Source organism: Myotis daubentonii, chromosome 1 (assembly GCF_963259705.1).
Source record: "Myotis daubentonii chromosome 1, mMyoDau2.1, whole genome shotgun sequence".
Lineage (NCBI taxonomy): Eukaryota > Metazoa > Chordata > Mammalia > Chiroptera > Vespertilionidae > Myotis > Myotis daubentonii.
Genome location: NC_081840.1, coordinates 132820627 through 132839827, shown reverse-complemented (window position 1 = coordinate 132839827; position 19201 = coordinate 132820627). Strand labels below are relative to the sequence as shown.

At 44.1% G+C, this 19201-nt stretch overlaps 1 protein-coding gene across 1 annotated transcript in view; it reads left to right on the top strand.

Annotated features, from left to right (window-relative positions):
* ST8SIA6 (ST8 alpha-N-acetyl-neuraminide alpha-2,8-sialyltransferase 6) overlaps positions 1-19201 on the top strand; it is a 151209-nt gene that overhangs the window by 53472 nt on the left and 78536 nt on the right. The window contains exon 3 of the mRNA XM_059660339.1: positions 3898-3984. Within this exon, the coding sequence (XP_059516322.1) occupies positions 3898-3984 (87 nt within the window). The remainder of the gene's footprint in view (positions 1-3897; positions 3985-19201) is intronic.

Below are 19201 nucleotides of genomic sequence, written 5' to 3'. Positions count from 1 at the left end.
TCACTGGCCATCAGGGAAATGAAAATTAAAACTACAATGAGATACCACCTCACACCTGTTAGAGTGGCCATTACCAACAAGACAAGCAACAAGAGTTGGAGAGGTTGTGGGGAAAAGGGAACCCTCATTCACTGCTGGTGGGAACGTAGACTGGTACAACCACTATGGAAAGCAGTCTGGTGAGTCCTCAAAAAAATTAAAAATAGAGCTACCATATGATCCTAGGAAGGTTTAATGACAATAGATGAAAAGGAAGAAAACTGTGAAGACTCTCTGAATGAAAAGGAGCAGGAGAGAAAGAGAAAGGAGAGAGGAACTCAGTGGACTTCCTTTTCTCTTCCTTTCACTGGGAAGTGGCTTTCCATGGGTGGGAGCAGTTGCGGACCCCTGTGGGAATAACAACCCAGGTGGTTTGAGGAAATAACACACTGATGTGTTTAGGAGAATCAGAGCACAGCATTTATTTAGTGACTTCTGTATGCCAGGTGTTTTTAAACACATCCAGTATAAACCCTAGTCTCAGTCCATTTGGGTCGCTATAACAGAAACAGAACACTATAGAAAGGGTGGTTTATAAACAGCAGACATTTATTTCTCACACTTCTAGAGGCTGAGAAATTCAAGATCCTGACACCTGCAGATCTGGGGTCTGGTGAGGTTCTGATTCCTCATTCATGGCCATCTTTTCGCTGTCACCTCACAGGCAGAAGGGGGCAAGGACTCTCTCAGGCTGATTTTATAAGGGCACTAATCCCATTCTCAAGGGCTCCCCCTTCATGAGCTTTATCACCTCCCAGAGCTCCACCTCTGAATACCATCATCTTGGGGAATTTCAGCAAGTGAATTTAGGGAGACACAAACATTCCGTCTATAGCACCCCTATAACTACTGTATTGAGTAAATATTTTAAAAAGGAAACCCTTAGGTTCAAAGACCACCGTCAGCGAGGGGAGCCCAGGTTCAAAGGCTGGTCCTAGTGACCCTAAAGACCCTAAGGGTCTTTTCCCTCTGATTTCATTCTCTCATTGCCACTTTACCCCTGACACTTCACTTGCCTCCCATGCGTCATCGGTGATTTAGTTGGGCAAAACTGTTTGGGCTTTTTATTAACAAAGATACTCTCCAATTTAAGGAAAGTTATGTGACATTAAATCCTATGGGTGCTTGCTTATTACAGTTTTACAATTCAATATTGCAAAGCCATCATAATTCAAAGCACTGCTGGCTTGGTAATTCACTTCATTAACGGTGCTGCCCAAATAAAATACACAGCCAATTAGAAATAAACAAATCCTTGGAAAGTATGATTACCCATTCAGGAAGCACAGAAGGTGAGGCATGTAGACAGAAGGAGGGAGATGAAGGACAGTTGTGGGGGAGGGGAGAAAAATCATATCAGGATAAAGAGGGATTTTATGAGCCCATATGTACTCTGTGCACAGTGTTTTTGGAAGGCATTTCTGAGAAATATTGGAGAATTAATTACGGAACTTTCTTGTTTATATCTCTGCCTGTACACCTCCTGCTCCCTCACCTCCCACATCCAGTTTATTTTGAAGTCCTGTCAGTCTTATCTCCAGAATAGAGCTTACATCTGGTGGCTGCTCTCAGGCTGCTGGGCAGTGTGGTGCCAAGGGCCACGTCTGTATCCCAGTCTCCTCTCTTTCTGGGCACTCAAGACGGGCGCGCTTTTCTGACTCCCACATTGCGATCAGGACGGGCATGTGACTAGTTCTGGCCAGGCTAGAGCGTTCAGACCCAGGGTAAGGCTGCATCCGGCCTCTTCTGCTGCAGCAGTTATGGAAGCAGGCTGTTGAAATGAAGGTGCACAGCTGCCCTGGAAAGCCGCCCAGCCGTGCAGTGGGCATTTCATGAGCAAGTTAACAGCGTTTTGTCATGTAAAACATCTGTGAGTTGGGTGTTTTTTATGACATCATAGTCGCAGTGGCCATCATCTCTCCCCTAGAACCCTCTTAACTTTATCACATTTTCTGTATCCTACTTCTCTCATTTCATTCTTCTGTGTAGTGAACCTCTTAAAACATACATTGGGTCACATCACTCTCCTGCCGCAAACCTTCTATTGCTCCTTATGCAGACAAATTCACAACATGGTTCACCAGGACTGTGTGCTCCGGCTCTACTTACTCCAAACACCCGTTAGCCTTTAGCTGTGAGACCCACCTGCCTTCTTCCAATTCCTCAAACATTCTGGGTTATATTCTGGGGCCTTTGCACATGCTTTTCCCTCTGCCTGAAAGTCCCCCTCCCCGTCCCCAAACACACACTTCCCAAAGTTCATCTAGCTCATTTGGATTATCCTTGAGATCATCACCTAAAGCAGTGGTCGGCAAACTGCAGCTCGGCAAACCACGGCTCGCAAGCCACATGCGGCTCTTTGGCCCCTCGAGTGTGGCTCTTCCACAAAATACCGACTTCTGCACATGGGCCACGAAGTTTCAGTCGCACTGTACGTGCACGCCTGCATGTGGTATTTTGTAGAAGAGCCACACTCGAGGGGCCAAAGAGCCTCATGTGGCTCGGGAGCTGCGGTTTGCCGACCACGGAAAAGGATACCATCTCAGGGGCCCCTCAGTATGCAGGGGTCTCCCCATTACACTCCTCAAAGGCACCCACTCCTGTTTTAATTATCTTAATCACAGCTCATAATTCTATACTATATTCATTTGTGTGGTTTTTGGTTTGATGTATCTTTCTCCCTAATCAGACTGCAAGCTCCGCTAGGGAAAGGGACCATGCCTGCTTTATCCGCCACCACATCCTAAGCATCCTGTGCCTGGCCCCCAGCCCATATTAAGTTATCTTGGGCAAATACCTTCAGGATGGTCAAATAAATCGATTGATAGTAGTCAGAGTTGTATGCATAATTTGAAGGCTAAGGAAAATGATGTTACACGTTTTTGTGCATTTACTATATCAGGCATGGTGTCAAGTGCTTTACATCCATTTCCATGTCATTGTACATATCATGACAATAACACTATGAGGGAAGGACTGGAGATGTGGAAGCTGCTGGCTGGAGTGGTTAAGTAGGATGCACATGTCCACAAGTCTCCGTAGCTAGCCTGACTCCATAACCCCTTGCTTTTTTGCTGTAGTTAGTCCTTATCAGGGGGATATTTTTCCATTGATTTTTAGATAGAGTGGAAGGGAGGGAGGGGGAGAAACGTTGATGTGAGAGAGATACATTGATTGATTGATTGATTGATTGATTAGCTGCCTCCCACATGTGCCCAACTGGGGCCAGATTGAACCTGCAACCCTAGTATGTGCCCTTGACTGGGAATCGAACCTGAGACCCTCCCGTGCTCTGGCTGACGCTCTAGCTACTGAGAAACACTGACCAGGGCCTTACTTTTGTATTCGGTTTTGTTCCAGCTCCAGTTTTTCAAGTTCATAAAGCAATAGCTATTAGGAAGTTGCTATTGCAAAAGGCCCTATTTCATGGCTACTATAATAATCAAAGGCCAGATTCACTTTGCATTCTTTTTGGAGAGAACTGTTGATCTCCTGTGCCTGGATGCCTCCTACCAGAGACAACATCTTTTAAAAATAAAGTCTGCTCACACACACACAATGGTTAAACTATTCAATAACGTGTTCATTGCACATAATAACTTCAAAAGAGGAAAACATGATAATATAACATCTTCCAAAGGAGTTCTTTTCTTTTTGACATTATAGTGTGAGATTTCTTTTTTAGACCCATCAGAAGTGAAAATATCAATTGCCTTTTCTACCGAGAAATCTAATAATGGAATACAAACCAGACTTCATTTGAGCACACTTTAGCAATTAAATCTGGTTTCTGTTAACAGCATCTTGTAAGCTCTCATTTTAAATCAACCTTTCTTTAAAATCTCTTCCATGAAACAGCACCTATCTGAGTAAGTTGCTCCAGCCAACGGAGAGGTGCACGAATCTGCAAGATGGCTTCCAGACGCTCTCTAACAAGACGAAAAGGTAAGTTCTGCACTTTTATATTCTAAATATTTTATAGCATGCTCGAAATCATCTGGAAACGAAGACTGTGTTCAGGCCTGACCTTGAGCGTGGATGCTCCCGTGGGTGAGGAGGACGGGCCAGGAGCCGGGCAGTGTGGCTCAGGGTCAGACCCCGGCGGCAGGGACTCATCCTGCCCTGGGTCACATTCAGTAAGAACTGTGCAGTTCTGTAGGCTAAACTTCATAGGCCCTCAGTCTTTTTGAGAACCCTGTAAACATTCTGGAACTGATTTTAGAAAAATGCTCACTTATATTAATGTGCTTGCAATCCCAAAGGATTTACCCCAAATCTCAGCTGTGGCACACTTCCCCACACCTGCTTACAATCCTGTATTTCTAGAGAGTTCTTGACACCATCTTCTCCAAACTGGGGAAAAGGAGATCTAAAAGCTACAGAGCTTCAGATGTAGAAGCGCCGCGGTGGCCTGGGGTCAGAGGGCAGCGGCCCTGCCTTGCTCCTGTCATGTGGGGAGGAGCAGAGGCTGACGTTGCTGGCCCAGAAGGTGCCTTTGGGGTGGAGCCTATGGTTACACCTGTGATATCCCTTAAGAAACTCACCGCAGTTGCATTTTGCTGTGGGCTTGTCGGACAAAGGTGGAAGGTTATTGAGCAGGTTTCCTCAAGCCTGTTCATGCAAGGGGCCCAGTGACCTTCCCTCCTCCATATTGTTATATATTTTCTCTTTTTCCCCCTGAAAATCTCTCTCTCTCTCTCTCTCTCTCTCTCTCTCTCTCTCTCTCTCACACACACACACACACTTCTTCCTTTTTTAAATATAAACATAGTGTTTGTGGGAGGAAGGAGTTAAAAAGGCTGCCTGAAATCCCTTCCCTCCCTTCCCTGGGGGTGTGGGAGGTTGTGTGTAGGCAACCTGGTCTAATCTCTTTTTAACTGCACCTCTGGGTTAGGGGCTAATATCTGCTGGGAGAAAGTGTCCTTATTGGTTGAGAGCCCCTAACAGGCTGTTCCCTGGCTTAGGGATTATTTACAGTAAATGGGACCCAGGATTTATGAGGCAGGTCTCCCTGGAGAGTGGCTCCTAAGCCAGCGGTTCTCAATCTGTGGGTGGCGACCCCTTTGGCGGTCGAACGACCCTTTCACAGGGGTCGCCTAAGACCATCCTGCCTATCAGATATTTACATTACGATTCATAACAGTAGCAACATTACAGTTATGAAGTAGCAACAAAAATAATTTTATGGTTGGGTCACAACATGAGGAACTGTATTTAAAGGGCCAGAAGGTTGAGAACCGCTGTCCTGAGCCATCCAAGTCCCTGGGTAGAAGGGAACTGTGCCGTAGTTTAAACGTTCCTGCTGTGCCAGGGACCCCACGGACCCACTCCGAGACCTCGCCTACTGTTCGAAGCCAAGGTGCATGCCCAGTGCAGGAGGACAGGACCACGGAGCATCCTTGCTCTCCCAGGTTCCTCTGCTTTGTCTGAGACTCTTGACTGACGGGATCCTTGACATGAGTAGGAAAGCTTGATACTACGCGAGATCTCTGATATGAATTAGTCTGGTTGGACACTCCAATCCGGTACGATAGCTCAGTTTATTACAAAAGGATAGCCCTCTTCAAATTTTTGTTTCCTTTTCCTTAAATTCCAGCTGATGGGCCCTAAGCTTCCCGGAGAAATGGCCTGTGCTGAGGACCTTCCACTTGCCACACCTGACCCACTTTTCTCTCTTCACTGCGGTTTTGTCTGGGTCATTCTTTGCTCTGGGAGGCCAACCTACGAGGACTTCAATCTTTAGGCTCCTTTGTGACCTGGTTTTCCTTGGATTTGACCCAGAGAGGAGCACTAGAAATTGATCAGAAAAAGAAAATAAGGAAAGAAGCTTTCTTATTGTGATGTTCCTCCAGTCAGCTACATCCTTGACTGAAGGAAGCTGTTGCATCCTGAATGAAAGCCTTGACTTTTGTTAGAACCCTTCCCCTCCCTTCCCCTCCCCTTCCCTCCTCTCCTCTTCCCTGGATTCTTTAGCTTAGGTATAGGCTGTAAATAGTCCCCTGATACTGTACATGGATTTTCCTACATTTGGCCCACACCTTTAGGGAATACCCCTTCTTTAAGCTTTTCTGAAATGACACAGTTTGGGCCCTCATTCCTGCCAGGACCCTCGCTTACCGCAGATGGCAAGAATGAACACTTGCCAACGCTTCTCTTCTCAAACAATAAATCCATTGGTTTTGGGGCGGACGTAAAGTAGCTCATGCATTATATATGGGGCTACACATCTGTTTTGATCATGTTGGAGCCATTTGTTTTTGTTTCTTGAGCTCTTTCTGAAACTTCCCCTGAGGGACTCAAATTCGAAACCTCTTGCAGATAAATGGCATCACGCCTCATGAAGAGTAGAACTTGGAAAAACTGGTCCTTTCTCTACCATTGCCTGTGACAAGCCAGTTGTACTCCTTGCCCAACATGTGAATCAGTGTGTGAAAGTTGCCTTTGACTCTTCAACTCTCTTTCTGACATGAATTATTTTTGCACCTCAAAGTGACAAAAGTCCTCAACGTAAGGTTGGCCCATAGCTGTGCCTTGGAGGAAAGCACTTGGGTCAGCATGGGGGGAAGTGGGGGGATTCTTGCATCCTGGAAGGTGTTCTTTTCTAAGGCAGAGAATTTGACAACTCTTTTATGTGCATCCACAAAAATGGTTAACTGTAGGATGCTAATGAAAAGGCCTGTGCATATGCTCTCATGTTTGCTCTCTCGCTTTTTTTTTCAAGTTGTTTTGTGTTTGGTACTAAGACCTTTTCTGGGCTATTCTTTAGGAGACGGCTTTCCAGTACACAGATAGTTTTCACCTGCTCATGTAATTAGCCTGCACTGGTATTCTGTTCGGCAAAGGTCCAGAGAGAGCAGGCACGGATTGTCCATTGTGGTGAATGTTATTTTGCACACAGGAGACTAATTTTTTCAGTCGTATTGTCTATTATCAGGAATTGTGCGTTCTGCGACCATGGCTATTACAGACTTACAGGGAACAATCAGGAAAGCTATTCAGTGTGTGGTGATAAAAAGTAATTTCATTTTCTTAGAAATAATTATTTAGCTCTATTTTTGTCATGGTCTGTTGAAGTCTTAGAATGTTCTCTTTCTTCAGCCAATTTGTCCTCTTCAGATTGCTAACATAGAACTTAGGGAGTCAGAGTTGTAGTGGGAGAGGAACAGTGCTCCTTTTCTCCACTGGCCTTGACTATATTTTTGAATCAACAGTTGCCATTCTGAGGAATAGGATACTATGTATCACAATTTTTTATTTTCTGTTTAAGGAGACTATGAGCTCCAAAGGGCTTATTCACAATTATTCTCTCCCTGGTGTCAATCACAGACACAGCATATAGTTGTTGCTCAGTAAATATTTGTTGAATAAACTAATAGATGAATAAATATACTTCTTAAGCCTTCAACACATTTTTCTTTACCATCTCTAATTTCTAGCTCTAAAAAAAAAAGTACCTTGAAATCTATAAACTTCTATTCCTTTTTTGAAACTACTTTGTAACTTCTGTCATTCTCATACTTTGAATCTTCAGGTTTTCATTTTTTCCCTACCTTATCCTTTCCCCTAGAATGTTTCTCTGGGTTTCTTCAGCCCAATCTTTTTCACCAGTTATCTCAAAGATAAAATATGATACTGTGGCCCTAACAGGTTTGGCTCAGTGGATAGAGCGTCAGCCTGCGGACTCAAGGGTCCCAGGTTCGATTCCCGTCAAGGGCATGTACCTCGGTTGTGGGCACATCCCCAGTAGGGAGTGTGCAGGAGGCAGCTGATCAATGTTTCTAACTCTCTATCCCTCTCCCTTGCTCTCTGTAAAAAAATCAATAAAATATATTAAAATAAAATATGCTAGGTAAGCCACCTTAGCACTACTTATTTTCAACATGGCAAAGATTATTTGTAATTTTTTCCTGACTACATATTTAGAAAAATGATAATTATCTGGATAACCAAGCTATCTATCTTAGTCCACATTGCTTCAGACCAATGAACTGATTTTTCTTTTAAAAAATATAATTATAATTGATTTCAGAAAAGAAGGGAGAGAGATAGAAACATCAATGATGAGAGAGAATCATAGGTCAGCTGCTTTCTGCATGCCCCCTATTGGGAATCGAGGCCCCAACCCAAGCATGTGCCCTGACCAGGAATGGAACCACGACTTCCTGGTTCATAGATAGATGCTCAACCACTGAGCCACACCAGCCAGGCCAATGAACTGCTTTTTCTAAGAGCAGATATTTTTAGGGGTTGACCCAGGAAATGAACTCTTTTCTCCCCTCCTGGGTTTTTCTGCTCTGTGTCTATGCCTTTTTCTTCTTTGTGCTGCTCTTCTGTTTTCCCAGATGACCTTAGATCCTGAGAATATTTACAATTATACTTGTTTGATGTCTGCCATTTGGTCAGGGTAGATGAACTGCTCTACAAAAATCTTCTAAAACTCAATGTTATAACACAAAATTTTATCCTCTCTCATACAACATTCAATATAGATATTCCTTCTCGATTAGGCAACTCTCCTAATATTGACTTAGGGATTCTGGTTCCTTCCATCTTACATGGTAGCCATCTTCAGCAGATGATCCCAGGCTTGCGAGCGAATATGCAGATGCTATGGAGAAAGCACACACAGCTTGGAGGAGACACACATCACTTCCATTGTTTGGAACAGGCCCACCTAGATGTTTGTGGTCATGTGACTGGTTTTGGCCAATAGATGTGAGTGGAGTTTGTGTGCAGTTGGCATCGGGAAACATAGTGCCTGGCTGGGAAGCTGCTTAAAGCAACAACTGTCCTATCGAATAAAAGAGTGATATGCAAATTAACTGTCACTCCGTCACAAAGATGGCGGCACCCAGGCTCCTCAGCTTGCCAGAGTCCCCCAGTCCTGAGGGAGCAGCCACTGAGAGCGGGCAGCTTGAGCAGCCAGGGCCAGACACTCGCTTCAAAGCAAGCGTCCCACCCCGGCCCCGAGGGCCTCTGGGCAGTGTGCACACGTGGCCTTCTACATGGAAGCTCAGCAAGCATGTCCCTCCGGGGCAACCCTTAGGCTTGCTGCTTAGGTTGTCTTTCCTCCTGTGGCTGGAGGGAGGCTGAGGACCCACAGTTGCTCAGTGTTTCTGTCCCTGGGACCACAGCACCACAGGCTACAGGGCACTGGCACCCTCCAGAGCTGGGCGCTGCTGTGGGGAGCAGTGCCCACTCTCTGGGACCCACCTGCAGCCGGCATGTTCGGGGGAGGCAGCTGGGAGCAGACAGATCCTGGGCTGGGGAGTAGGGGATGGGGTAGGGAGCAGGCGGGAGGAGAGGAGGTCAGGGTGCTTCATTCCAATGGATCTCACTCCAAGGCTTCGTTCAAATGCAGAAAGCTCTCCGGTGATGTCAGAGCCTCGGACCTTGCCTGGGGCTTCTCGGACTCTCCCACCCTTAGGCCGCAGCTCACCACCTTCAGGAAGGGAGGATGTTTGAGAAACCAGCCTGTCTGGTTCAAAAAGAGTGCGGGAGCATCCCTCTGTTCGCTTCTGTCTGTTTTCTCTTTGTAAATCCCATTTCCGGTTTTCTACACTCTTTCTAAGGGTGACCTGGCTTTTGACAGCAAAAACAGGCTCCTCTACAGTTTCACAGCAGACCCCATGGACTGATTCTGTTGTTTTGCCCTCAGAAACCAGCAGGCGTATATGTCATGTTCATGTAAAAGCATGCAAAACTTGTAGAGAACTTTTACAAGTTTCTTGAGCCAAACTATCCACACTTGCCGGGAAGCAGAATCTCAAGGGGTTGGGACAATGATCTGGAGAGTGGCTGTTTTTTCGCTTTGTTTTATTCATTCTTCTTCTTCTTTTTTAAAAATTTAATATATTTTCATTGATTTCCGAGAGGAAGGGAGTGGGAGAGAGAGACAGAAACATCATCGATGAGAGAGAATCACTGGTCGGCTGCCTTCTGCATGCCCCCAACTGGGGATCAAGCCCACAACAAGGCAAGCATCCCGCCCTGGCCGAGGAGAGCCTCTGGATCTCAGAGAGCCTCTGGATCTCAGAGAGCCTCTGGGCAGCGGGCACGGAGCGGCCAGGCCCCACAGAGAGCAGAGAACCATGGGGAGTGGGCCTAAGCTGTCAGGGCTCCTGGATTGGAGAGGGCTCACTTGAGGGCTCCCAGATTGGAGAGGGTGCAGGTCGGGCTGAGGGACCCATCCCGGTGCACAAATTTCTTGCACTAGGCCTCTGGTATACTATCAAATGAAGCACCAATCAGCAGTGGTGAACCAGATTCATCTGCCGCATATACAGGCTGTCCAAAAAAATGTAACACACTATAACAGCTGATAGCTCAATTTTTAAAATGAAATGTATTTAAAAAATATGTTTATTGATTTGAAATAAGAGGAGAGAGGGAGGGAGATAGAAACATCAATGATGAGAGAGAATCATTGATTGGCTGCCTCCTGCACGCCCCCTACCTGGGTACTGGGCTCACAACCTAGGCATGTGCCCTTGACTGGAGTTGAACCTGGGACCCTTCAGTCCACAGGCTGATGCTCTATCCACTGAGAAAAACCGGCTAAGGCTGACATGTATTTTAATAAACATTGCCTTTTAAATTATTCAGAGTATTTAATAAACACTGCTTTTATAATTATTCATTTTTCAGGACACCCTATATTAAATAACTCCACCATTCTCATCATTCTATTGGCTATAGGCCACCAAAATGTTTTTTAAAAGTGGGAGAAAACATTTTTTTTTAAACAACAGCAATCTCATATCTTTTTAAAAAATATTTATTGTTGAAAGTATTACAGATGTCCCCCTTCGTTCCCACACCAGCACTGACTCATCATAAACACATGACTTCCGGGAAAGCGGAGCTGACATTTCACAGGACAGTCAACCAGAGACAACTTGTCATGACATTAGAGAACTGATTTGAGCTTGAGAGGGATTACAGTGAAATGCCATTGGAACTCAAGAAATTCCCCCAGAGATCTATTCGTTTCAAAAGCAAAAGGAAATAAAAATCAGTAGTACAAATTCTCATAAAACTAGGAAAGCCCTCTCGTTTTATGATACCTTGAGCTTACATAAAGATTGAGTTTTAGCCCTAACTGGTTTGGCTCAGTGGATAGAGCATCGCCCTGTGGACTGAAGGGTCCCAGGTTCGATTCTGGTCAAGGGCATGTACCTTGGTTGCAGGCACATCCCTAGTGGGGGGTGTGCAGGAGGCAGCTGATCGATGTTTCTCTCTCATCATTGTTCCTAACTCTCTATCCCTCTCCCTTCCTCTCTGTAAAAAAATCAATAAAATATATTTTAAAAAAAGATTGAGTTTTAGTTTTTCTTCCCTTTTCTCTAAATTAAATACAGTTCAGTTTGTTTTTATTTAGTACATTTCTGACTTTATAGCCAAAGCTTTAAAATAAAGAGAAGAAACGTTTAATGACATGGAGTTAGACACATGCTAACCCCAGGGAGAATCTTCTAGGTGCACTACTCCTTTTAAAAGTTTAAAACAGGAAATCTTCTACTTCAAAGATCCTGAACTTCTTGGGGTAGCCTAATTATCACTAAGGAAGGAAGGAATATCCAGCCATACAAAACCTTTCTCCCTTTTGGAAATGTTGTACCATCTCTGTCTCTTTCTCATTTTCTGTCTCTCATGCACACACTAATTAAATTGGGGAATTCCCAGGAGCATACAGATCATGTTATTTATTTTGACAAGAATTTGCAGTTTGTTAAAGGAAAGATAAGATATGGCATTTATAAACAATCGTAATTATAATGCATCTCAACAGATGCAGGAAGCAGATTTTTCTTCACGGCTGAAATATGGCCTCATGAGTTCCCCATATCTGGGTCTTGCACACCAGGCTGGGTTAGTTGTATATGAAAAGGATGCTAACTCATGACTAGACCACACCAAATGGACAAGGGAGTTACTAAAAATGGAGGGGAAGAGAGAAGCAATTCACACTGTGAACATGATCTGCCTTGTGAATGGCCTCTCTGGCAAAATTAAATGAGGCAAGGAAAGATGCTGTCTGTTAAATGAAAGGTGATAAACAAAATTCATCAGGTAGATGTGGACGCCTCCCGAGATGCTGTAACCCAGCGGAGTACAGGTGAGACATACGCCCTCCCCATAAACAGTGTGCCACTACCACCGGGACCCAGTGCAGGGCCCATTCCCTGTCTCAGCACCAGAGCGTAAAAAACAAAGATTCCAGGTGGGAGCAAATGCATTGTTTATCTGTTAGTGAGAATGGGGAGCTCACACTAAAGAAAGGCACCAAAAAGGCCCTTTTGAATTTACTGATTAATCCCTAAAGGTACATGAAAACGCATGCTCACGTAAACAGGATTCAAAATACAAGGAGGCAAGATAATTGAAGTAATATCTATTTTTTAGGGTAATTGTTAAGGATTTAATTAGATAATGCATGCATGCGTTTACCATGAAGTAGCAATAACCAGCGACTGCTAAGAATGCTTATACCATAGCATTTGGAAATTTGTGGTCTTTATGATTTGAGCAAAGAACCCCCTTCCTCCCCTAGCAGGTGGGTAAATTGTTTAAACATACAGCTAAAGTCAGATACTGACCTTAGATTCCAGTGAACTAAATTTTATAAAAGCCCTATTTATGGGTTTGCACAGGCATCTTTCTGTCAAACATTATCCTGTCTCAACAACATTTTAAGCGGCAGGAAAGGCCACAGCAGCGCCTTGCTCACCATTGCTATTCTTTCCTTTTCCCTTGTCTACCAGAGGGGCACACCCTGGCTGAAGCTGGAGCTCATCTGAGCTTGGCTCCTGGATGTGATGGGAGTGACCCTGGGGAAAGGGGGTAAGACAGGAAGCCAAGCTCCCCTGGTTCTGCCAGAACCGTGCATGATAAGCAGCACCGCCATATCAGACAGCAGGCCAAGGTGTGAATTTGGCATTCAGGATCATGTTAATGTGTAAGGTAATATAGGGAGATGGTATAAAGTCAGGGTTACCCTGTGTTAGGTGCACAATCGCCATTGGTTCACCTGCCAGCACTTTCGGAAGGATCAGTTTATTATCAGGGCCTTGTTTGGGGTGGCAGTGGGGGACTGATTTGTTCTGATCTCAGGAAAGAAAAGCAAGCATTATCTGGAGAGCTCCCAGGAGCCCAGACCTTTGTGTGAGCACCATGGCTAAGGGTGACCAAAGGGTAAATGTCCTTATAGGGACACAAAACCCTGGACACAAAATGTTGGTGAGGGTCATGAGTTCGCCTTCTCCATAGATTAGCCTGGACTCAAGCCTGCCTACTTTGACAGCCTTTAGTTTTATTTATAAACTAGTGGCCCAGTGCACGAAATTTGTGCACATTAAAAGGGAATTAATTAGTGGAAATATTTTAATATTGCTATTTGCCCTTTCTCTATAATAGAAGTGTGAGAGATGAAAGGAAATTAGTAAAATGTATATGAAAATAATATATAAATTTATTCATAAATAAACAGTAACAAAAGGATATAACAACAACAGAGGCATGATATAAAAACAACAAAAACATGATATGAAAATGACAAAAACATGATATAAAAACAACCAAAACATGATATAAAAACAACAATGGTGCAAACAATGACTGATAAAGTGATTAAACTTATCCTAATATCTCCCTGTATACCACATTAAGAGTGAAAACACTTTCAGATTGCTTGACTAATTTCCCTTGTGATGAAGTATTTAGAACTTTAACTTTAACATCACATGCTCTTTGAACTTGAGAGAAAGCAACATATAACTGATCATGTGTGAAAACGGGTTCAGGTAGTAATATTCCTACTTTGTCTAGAATTTGTCCTTGTTATTTATTAATAGTCATCACAAATGCTGGCATCACGGGAAACTGTTGTTGAATCAATTTAAATGGGAGGCCAGTGCCAGATGGGGACAAATCAATTCTTGGAATCAGAACAACCTCTCCCTCTGCAGATCCTGTTAATACTTCAGCTTCAATAATGTTAGGTCGTAATCTTTTGATAATAAATCTGGTACCATTACAAAGACCCCATTTACTATTGAGATTTCTCAATAGCATGATGACTGTACTCACTTTCAATTTTAATTTATTACATGGCATTCCTGAAGGAGTAATACTTTAAGAAATTCGATGGGAAAATTTTCCTTTTCAGCATCATCTGTTGAATCAATAGAATCATTACTCAAATATGTGTGAAAATCTCCATCGAGTATATCCAAAATTTCTTCATTTAATTTTTGAACGTGCTCAATTTTTGGACAAAGAATTTCAAGTTTAGATATGTTTTTTATATTATCTATAGATATACTATTTCCAAAGGTAGCTTCAATAATAGACCCATTACAAATCATTTCACAGGGGATTTCAATAATATCCATTCCTAAATGAAAACTATCAAGTTTGCCACCTCCAAGTTTTACTAACCATTCACTATAAGCAGAATCCTCTGATCTCATTTTTGTTGTAAGAGACAACTTTCTGAAACATCCCCAAACATTGCAGTACTTTAAACTCATTTGTACTATGGCCGATCACATAGCATGTGGTACAATACTGAGACATTGTCGAAAATCCCCTCCGAGAAGGAGAACTTTCCCACCAACTACAACATTCAAATTCATAATTTCTCTTATCTGTCTATGGCATTTATAGCATGACTGGATGCCATGGTGCACTCATCAATAATGAGAAGTTGGGCCTTTTTAATAGTTTCAGCAACTTCACTGTTTATATAGAGTCTAGAAATTTAAGTTTCATTTGGTGGAATGGGTAATTTATATTGGGAATGAAAGGTGCTTCCACTGAGAAGTAAATTTGCAGCAATTCCTATAGACGCTGTGGGTAAAACAGTACCACCACGACCTCTACTATAATGTATTAAAACTTTATAAAGATATGTCTCCATGCTCTGAGGGCCGGTTCCTGCCTCAAACCTCACCCTCCTGGGAAACAGCTCGGGAAGGGCATACCCCTTGGCAACATGGCCCAGGACTCAATGTGTCCATGCACCGAAAACCGGTTCCTGCCTCAAACCTCGCTGCCCTTACTGGAAACAGCTTGGGGAGGGCGTCGCTGTTGCTAAGAGGACCCAGAACTCATTGCGGCCACACTCTGAGGGTGGGTTCCTGCCTGAAACCTCGCCCCCTTGCGGGAAACAGCTCAGGGAGGGCACAGCCATTTCCAGGATGACCCCTGCAGGACTGACTTCCTTCGGGTTGGTTGAACCTCAGTCGTGACATTACACCCAGGGTTTTTATATCAATAGATGAGTAATTATGGAGGAGGATCAATGCTCAGACTTTCTTCTAGCAGTGTTTCTTTGCTTAAGCAAAGGGAAGAATAAGAAGAGTGTCATATAAAGCTAAATGTCACCATAAGGAACACTGCTATTTTTTATGTGAGGCCACTCTTAAATACAAGTAAAACCAAGCAAGCTCGTTCCCTGGGTTGCTTGGGACAGGAAACAGGTAGTTTACATCCAGGAGCAAACTCAGGCTGCAGAGTCTGGAAAACTTGAGTGTGAGTCCTGGCTACACTGTTTATTGGCAGCAGGAGCCTGGGCAATGGACTTCTCATATCTGACCTCATCTTCTTCTATAAATGTAGGATGCTTGAGAGATGAAATACAGCGTGGGGCAAAAGTAGGCTTACAGTTGTGAGTACAGTTTATTCTGTATTATTATTTATTAATTATTGTATTATTTTCCATTTGAACAACTGTAAGCCTACTTTTGTCCCATCCTGTATTTATTTATAAAGGCTGTAAAACTACACATATCACTCAATAAGCCTTTGATAAATGGTACCTATTTTATGTTTGCATTAAGGCTAAAGGGTATTAAACAGCAAAGTTTTCAAGTTCTAAACAAGTTCTAAACAAGTCAAGATAATGGAGAGAAAAATGAATTCAGAACTAGTTAGAATCACAGCATGTGAGTATAGGTAGGAATCTTAGAGCCCATCCAAACTATTCATGCATAGCAGTGAAGGAACGGTGTGTGTGGCAGCATAATGAAAACCAAGAAAAGCTGTCCCTTGAATTTTATTTTTTTGAAAATGTTTTCAGACAAAGTTTTACAATATAATTGAAGGAGTTTATATTGAAGAAAACCAGAAATTATATATATATATATATATATATATATATATATATATATATATATACACACACACACACACAAACACACACACACACACACTAGAGGCCTGTGCACAAAAATTTGTGCACTTGGTGTGGGGGGGGGTCCCTCAGCCTGGCCTGTGCCCTCTCGCAGTCTGGGACCCCTTGGGGGATGACCACTGGCTGGCTTAGGCCCACTCCCTGGGGTATTGGGCCTAAGATGGCAGTCAGACATCCCTCTGGCAGCCCAGGAGCCCTAGGGGGATGTCCACTTGCCAGTGGGGACCAGGCCTAAGCTGCAGTCGAACATCCTTAGCGCTGCTGAGGAGGTGGGAGAGGATCTCACCACCACCGCTGTACTGGCAGCCTTCAACCTGGCTTGTGGCTGAGCAGAGCTCCCCCTGTGGGAGCGCACTGACCAGCAGGGGGCAGCTCCTGCATTGAGCATCTGCCCCCTGGTGGTTAGTGTGTGTCATAGTGACCAGTCATTCCCAGTCATTTTGCTGTTAGGGTCAATTTGCATATTGCTGTTTTATTATATAGGAGTGCCTGGCCATCCTGGGTGAGGGGCTGATGGCTGTTTGCAGGCTGGCCAAAGCCCCTTCAGGGTGGGGGTCCCCACTGTGGTGCCTGGCCATCCTGGGTGAGGGGCTGAAGGCCGTTTTCAGGCTGGCTAAGCCCTCCAGCAGGGACCCTCACCCTATGAGAGTGTGGCCAGCCTGAGTGAGGACTGATGGTTGTTTTCAGGCTGGCCAAGCCCCCCAGCAGGGACCCTCACCCCATGTGAGGGTGTGGCCATTCTGGGTGAGTGGCTGATGGCTGTTTGCAGGTTGGCCACAGCCCCCAGCCACCCAAGCTCCCAGTGGAGGCTGGCTGGAAGCAGGTATCTGGGATTTATTTATCTTTTATAATTGAAACTTTTTTACCATGAGCGGAAGCCGCAGCCAGCTCAGGGCAGGCGGGAAGCTTGGCTTCCTCCATCGCACGGGCAACCAAGCCTCCTGCTTGCTCCAGCTCTGTGGCTGCTGGCCGCCATCTTGGTTGGGTTAATTTGCATATAGTCGCCCGGATTGGCTGGTGGGCATGGCTGAGGGCATAGCAAAGGTATGGTCAATTAACATCTTTGTCTTTTATTAGTGTATATACATATATATTTTAGGTCACTGAACATGAAACAAGAATCATCTTTCAAAGATCAGGGAAAAGTTGTTTGTCTTTGATTTTTCTCACCTCACAAAGGGCCCCTCAGTTGTTGGGCTGTGTCTCAGAAACATCAAACACGTGAGACACGCTGAGTAACCCTGACACTCGCTGCAGCTATTTTGCTAGAAAGGAGAGGGGAGTGAAGGATGGAGGAGTAGATTATGAAATTAGGGATCATGCCCTCTCCTATTTCCTATCCCTCTCCCCCAAACTCCAAAGGTAATGATTACACGGAAGTCATCCCCAAGAATAGAGAAGGACCCTCACTGGAATATTTATTTTTAAGGCAACTGGAATAAATTTCATTGTACTTCCCAGAGGAGAGCAAGAATTAATTATATAAGGTGGTCACCAAGTCTGGAAACCAAGCAAATCCTTAATTAGTGATTTATTGATATTATATTACAATAAATGACAAAATAGTATTATATGTATTTTTAAACTTTATGACTACCCTATAGAATCTTTGGACTAGAAAAAAATTAAGATTTTGTTTTCTCCTTGTTGTAAAGCTGTCATCTTTAGTCTAGGCATAGCTAGTGCAACATGTTTCCTCAATCGCAGGCTCTATTCCCTTTACCAACTATTTACTCACAGTAGAGAAATGCTGTCAGCACAAACATTTAGCAGCATTTTCAAAATATATTTCTTTTTGTCTTGAATAAAGGTAAACTATTCTTTTAGTCCAGTAATTCCACATGGTCTTTTTACATCTATATATATAAAAACCTAAATAACTGGATGACCAGTTGCTATGACGTGCACTGACCACCAAGGGGCAGACGCTCCATGCAGGAGCTGCCCCCTGGTGATCTGTGTGCTCACACAGTGGCATTGCTGCTCAGCTGACTGATGTGAGCCAGATGAGGGCTCATGCTGGCGAGTGCAGCTGCTTCGCTGTGAGCCTTTCCTGCCTCCAAGGCAGTGCTACTGAGCAGCAGCAGCAGGTGCAGCGGGGCCTGGATGAGCAGCAGCAATGTGGCACCTGGCCCAGGCTTGGGCTCTTCGCCGGCCGCCTGCCGCTTTGCACACTCCTACATCCCCTGAGGGGTCCTGGATTGTGAAAGGGTGCAGGCCAGGCTGAGGGACCCCACTGGTGCACAAATCTGTGCACCGGACCTCTAGTTTATACATATGATCTTTTAATATTTATGTAGGTGAATATTTCTTACTTTTTGAGAATTTACAAAAGACCATGAGGCTTTTATTTTTCCACACAAAAAAAGAAAGGAACACCCATGATAGTAAGACCAGCAGTTTAAGTAGACCCTCTAAGAGCTCAGTTCCTGGTGCATGAAATGATCTGACATCACCCCCTAGCTCTGAGCTCTGAGAAAGGAAGTTCAGAGGCATAAAAGCAGTAAGTATCTATAGGGAGAAAGGGAGGGAAGGAAACAGATGTAAAAAACACAGTCTAATCAAAATAGGAGAAGCCAAATCCTTTCATTCCAGGATGTCTGAAAAGGAGAGATTCTATGGAGCATAAATGCAGAAAGGGAAATGTTGCTCTAACAAAACAATAAATTGTGGATACAGTTGCTCAAAGTCAGAGAAGTGACCATTGTGAGTAATTGGCTTCAACCTCGTTGTCTACAGGGGGCACATAACAGAGAACGTGGGACAAAGCGTGGGCTACATTCCTTGGCATTCTCAGGCCTATTGATGCTATGGTTCAACAGCCCTTAGGGGGTGGGAGAACTAGAGACCACCACCATCATGGGTAAAAAGGCTACCACTATGGCAACAACATGACGGTAAAAAATCCACTAGAGCTTGGGTTATACCAGTGATGGTGAACCTTTTGAGCTCGGCGTGTCAGCATTT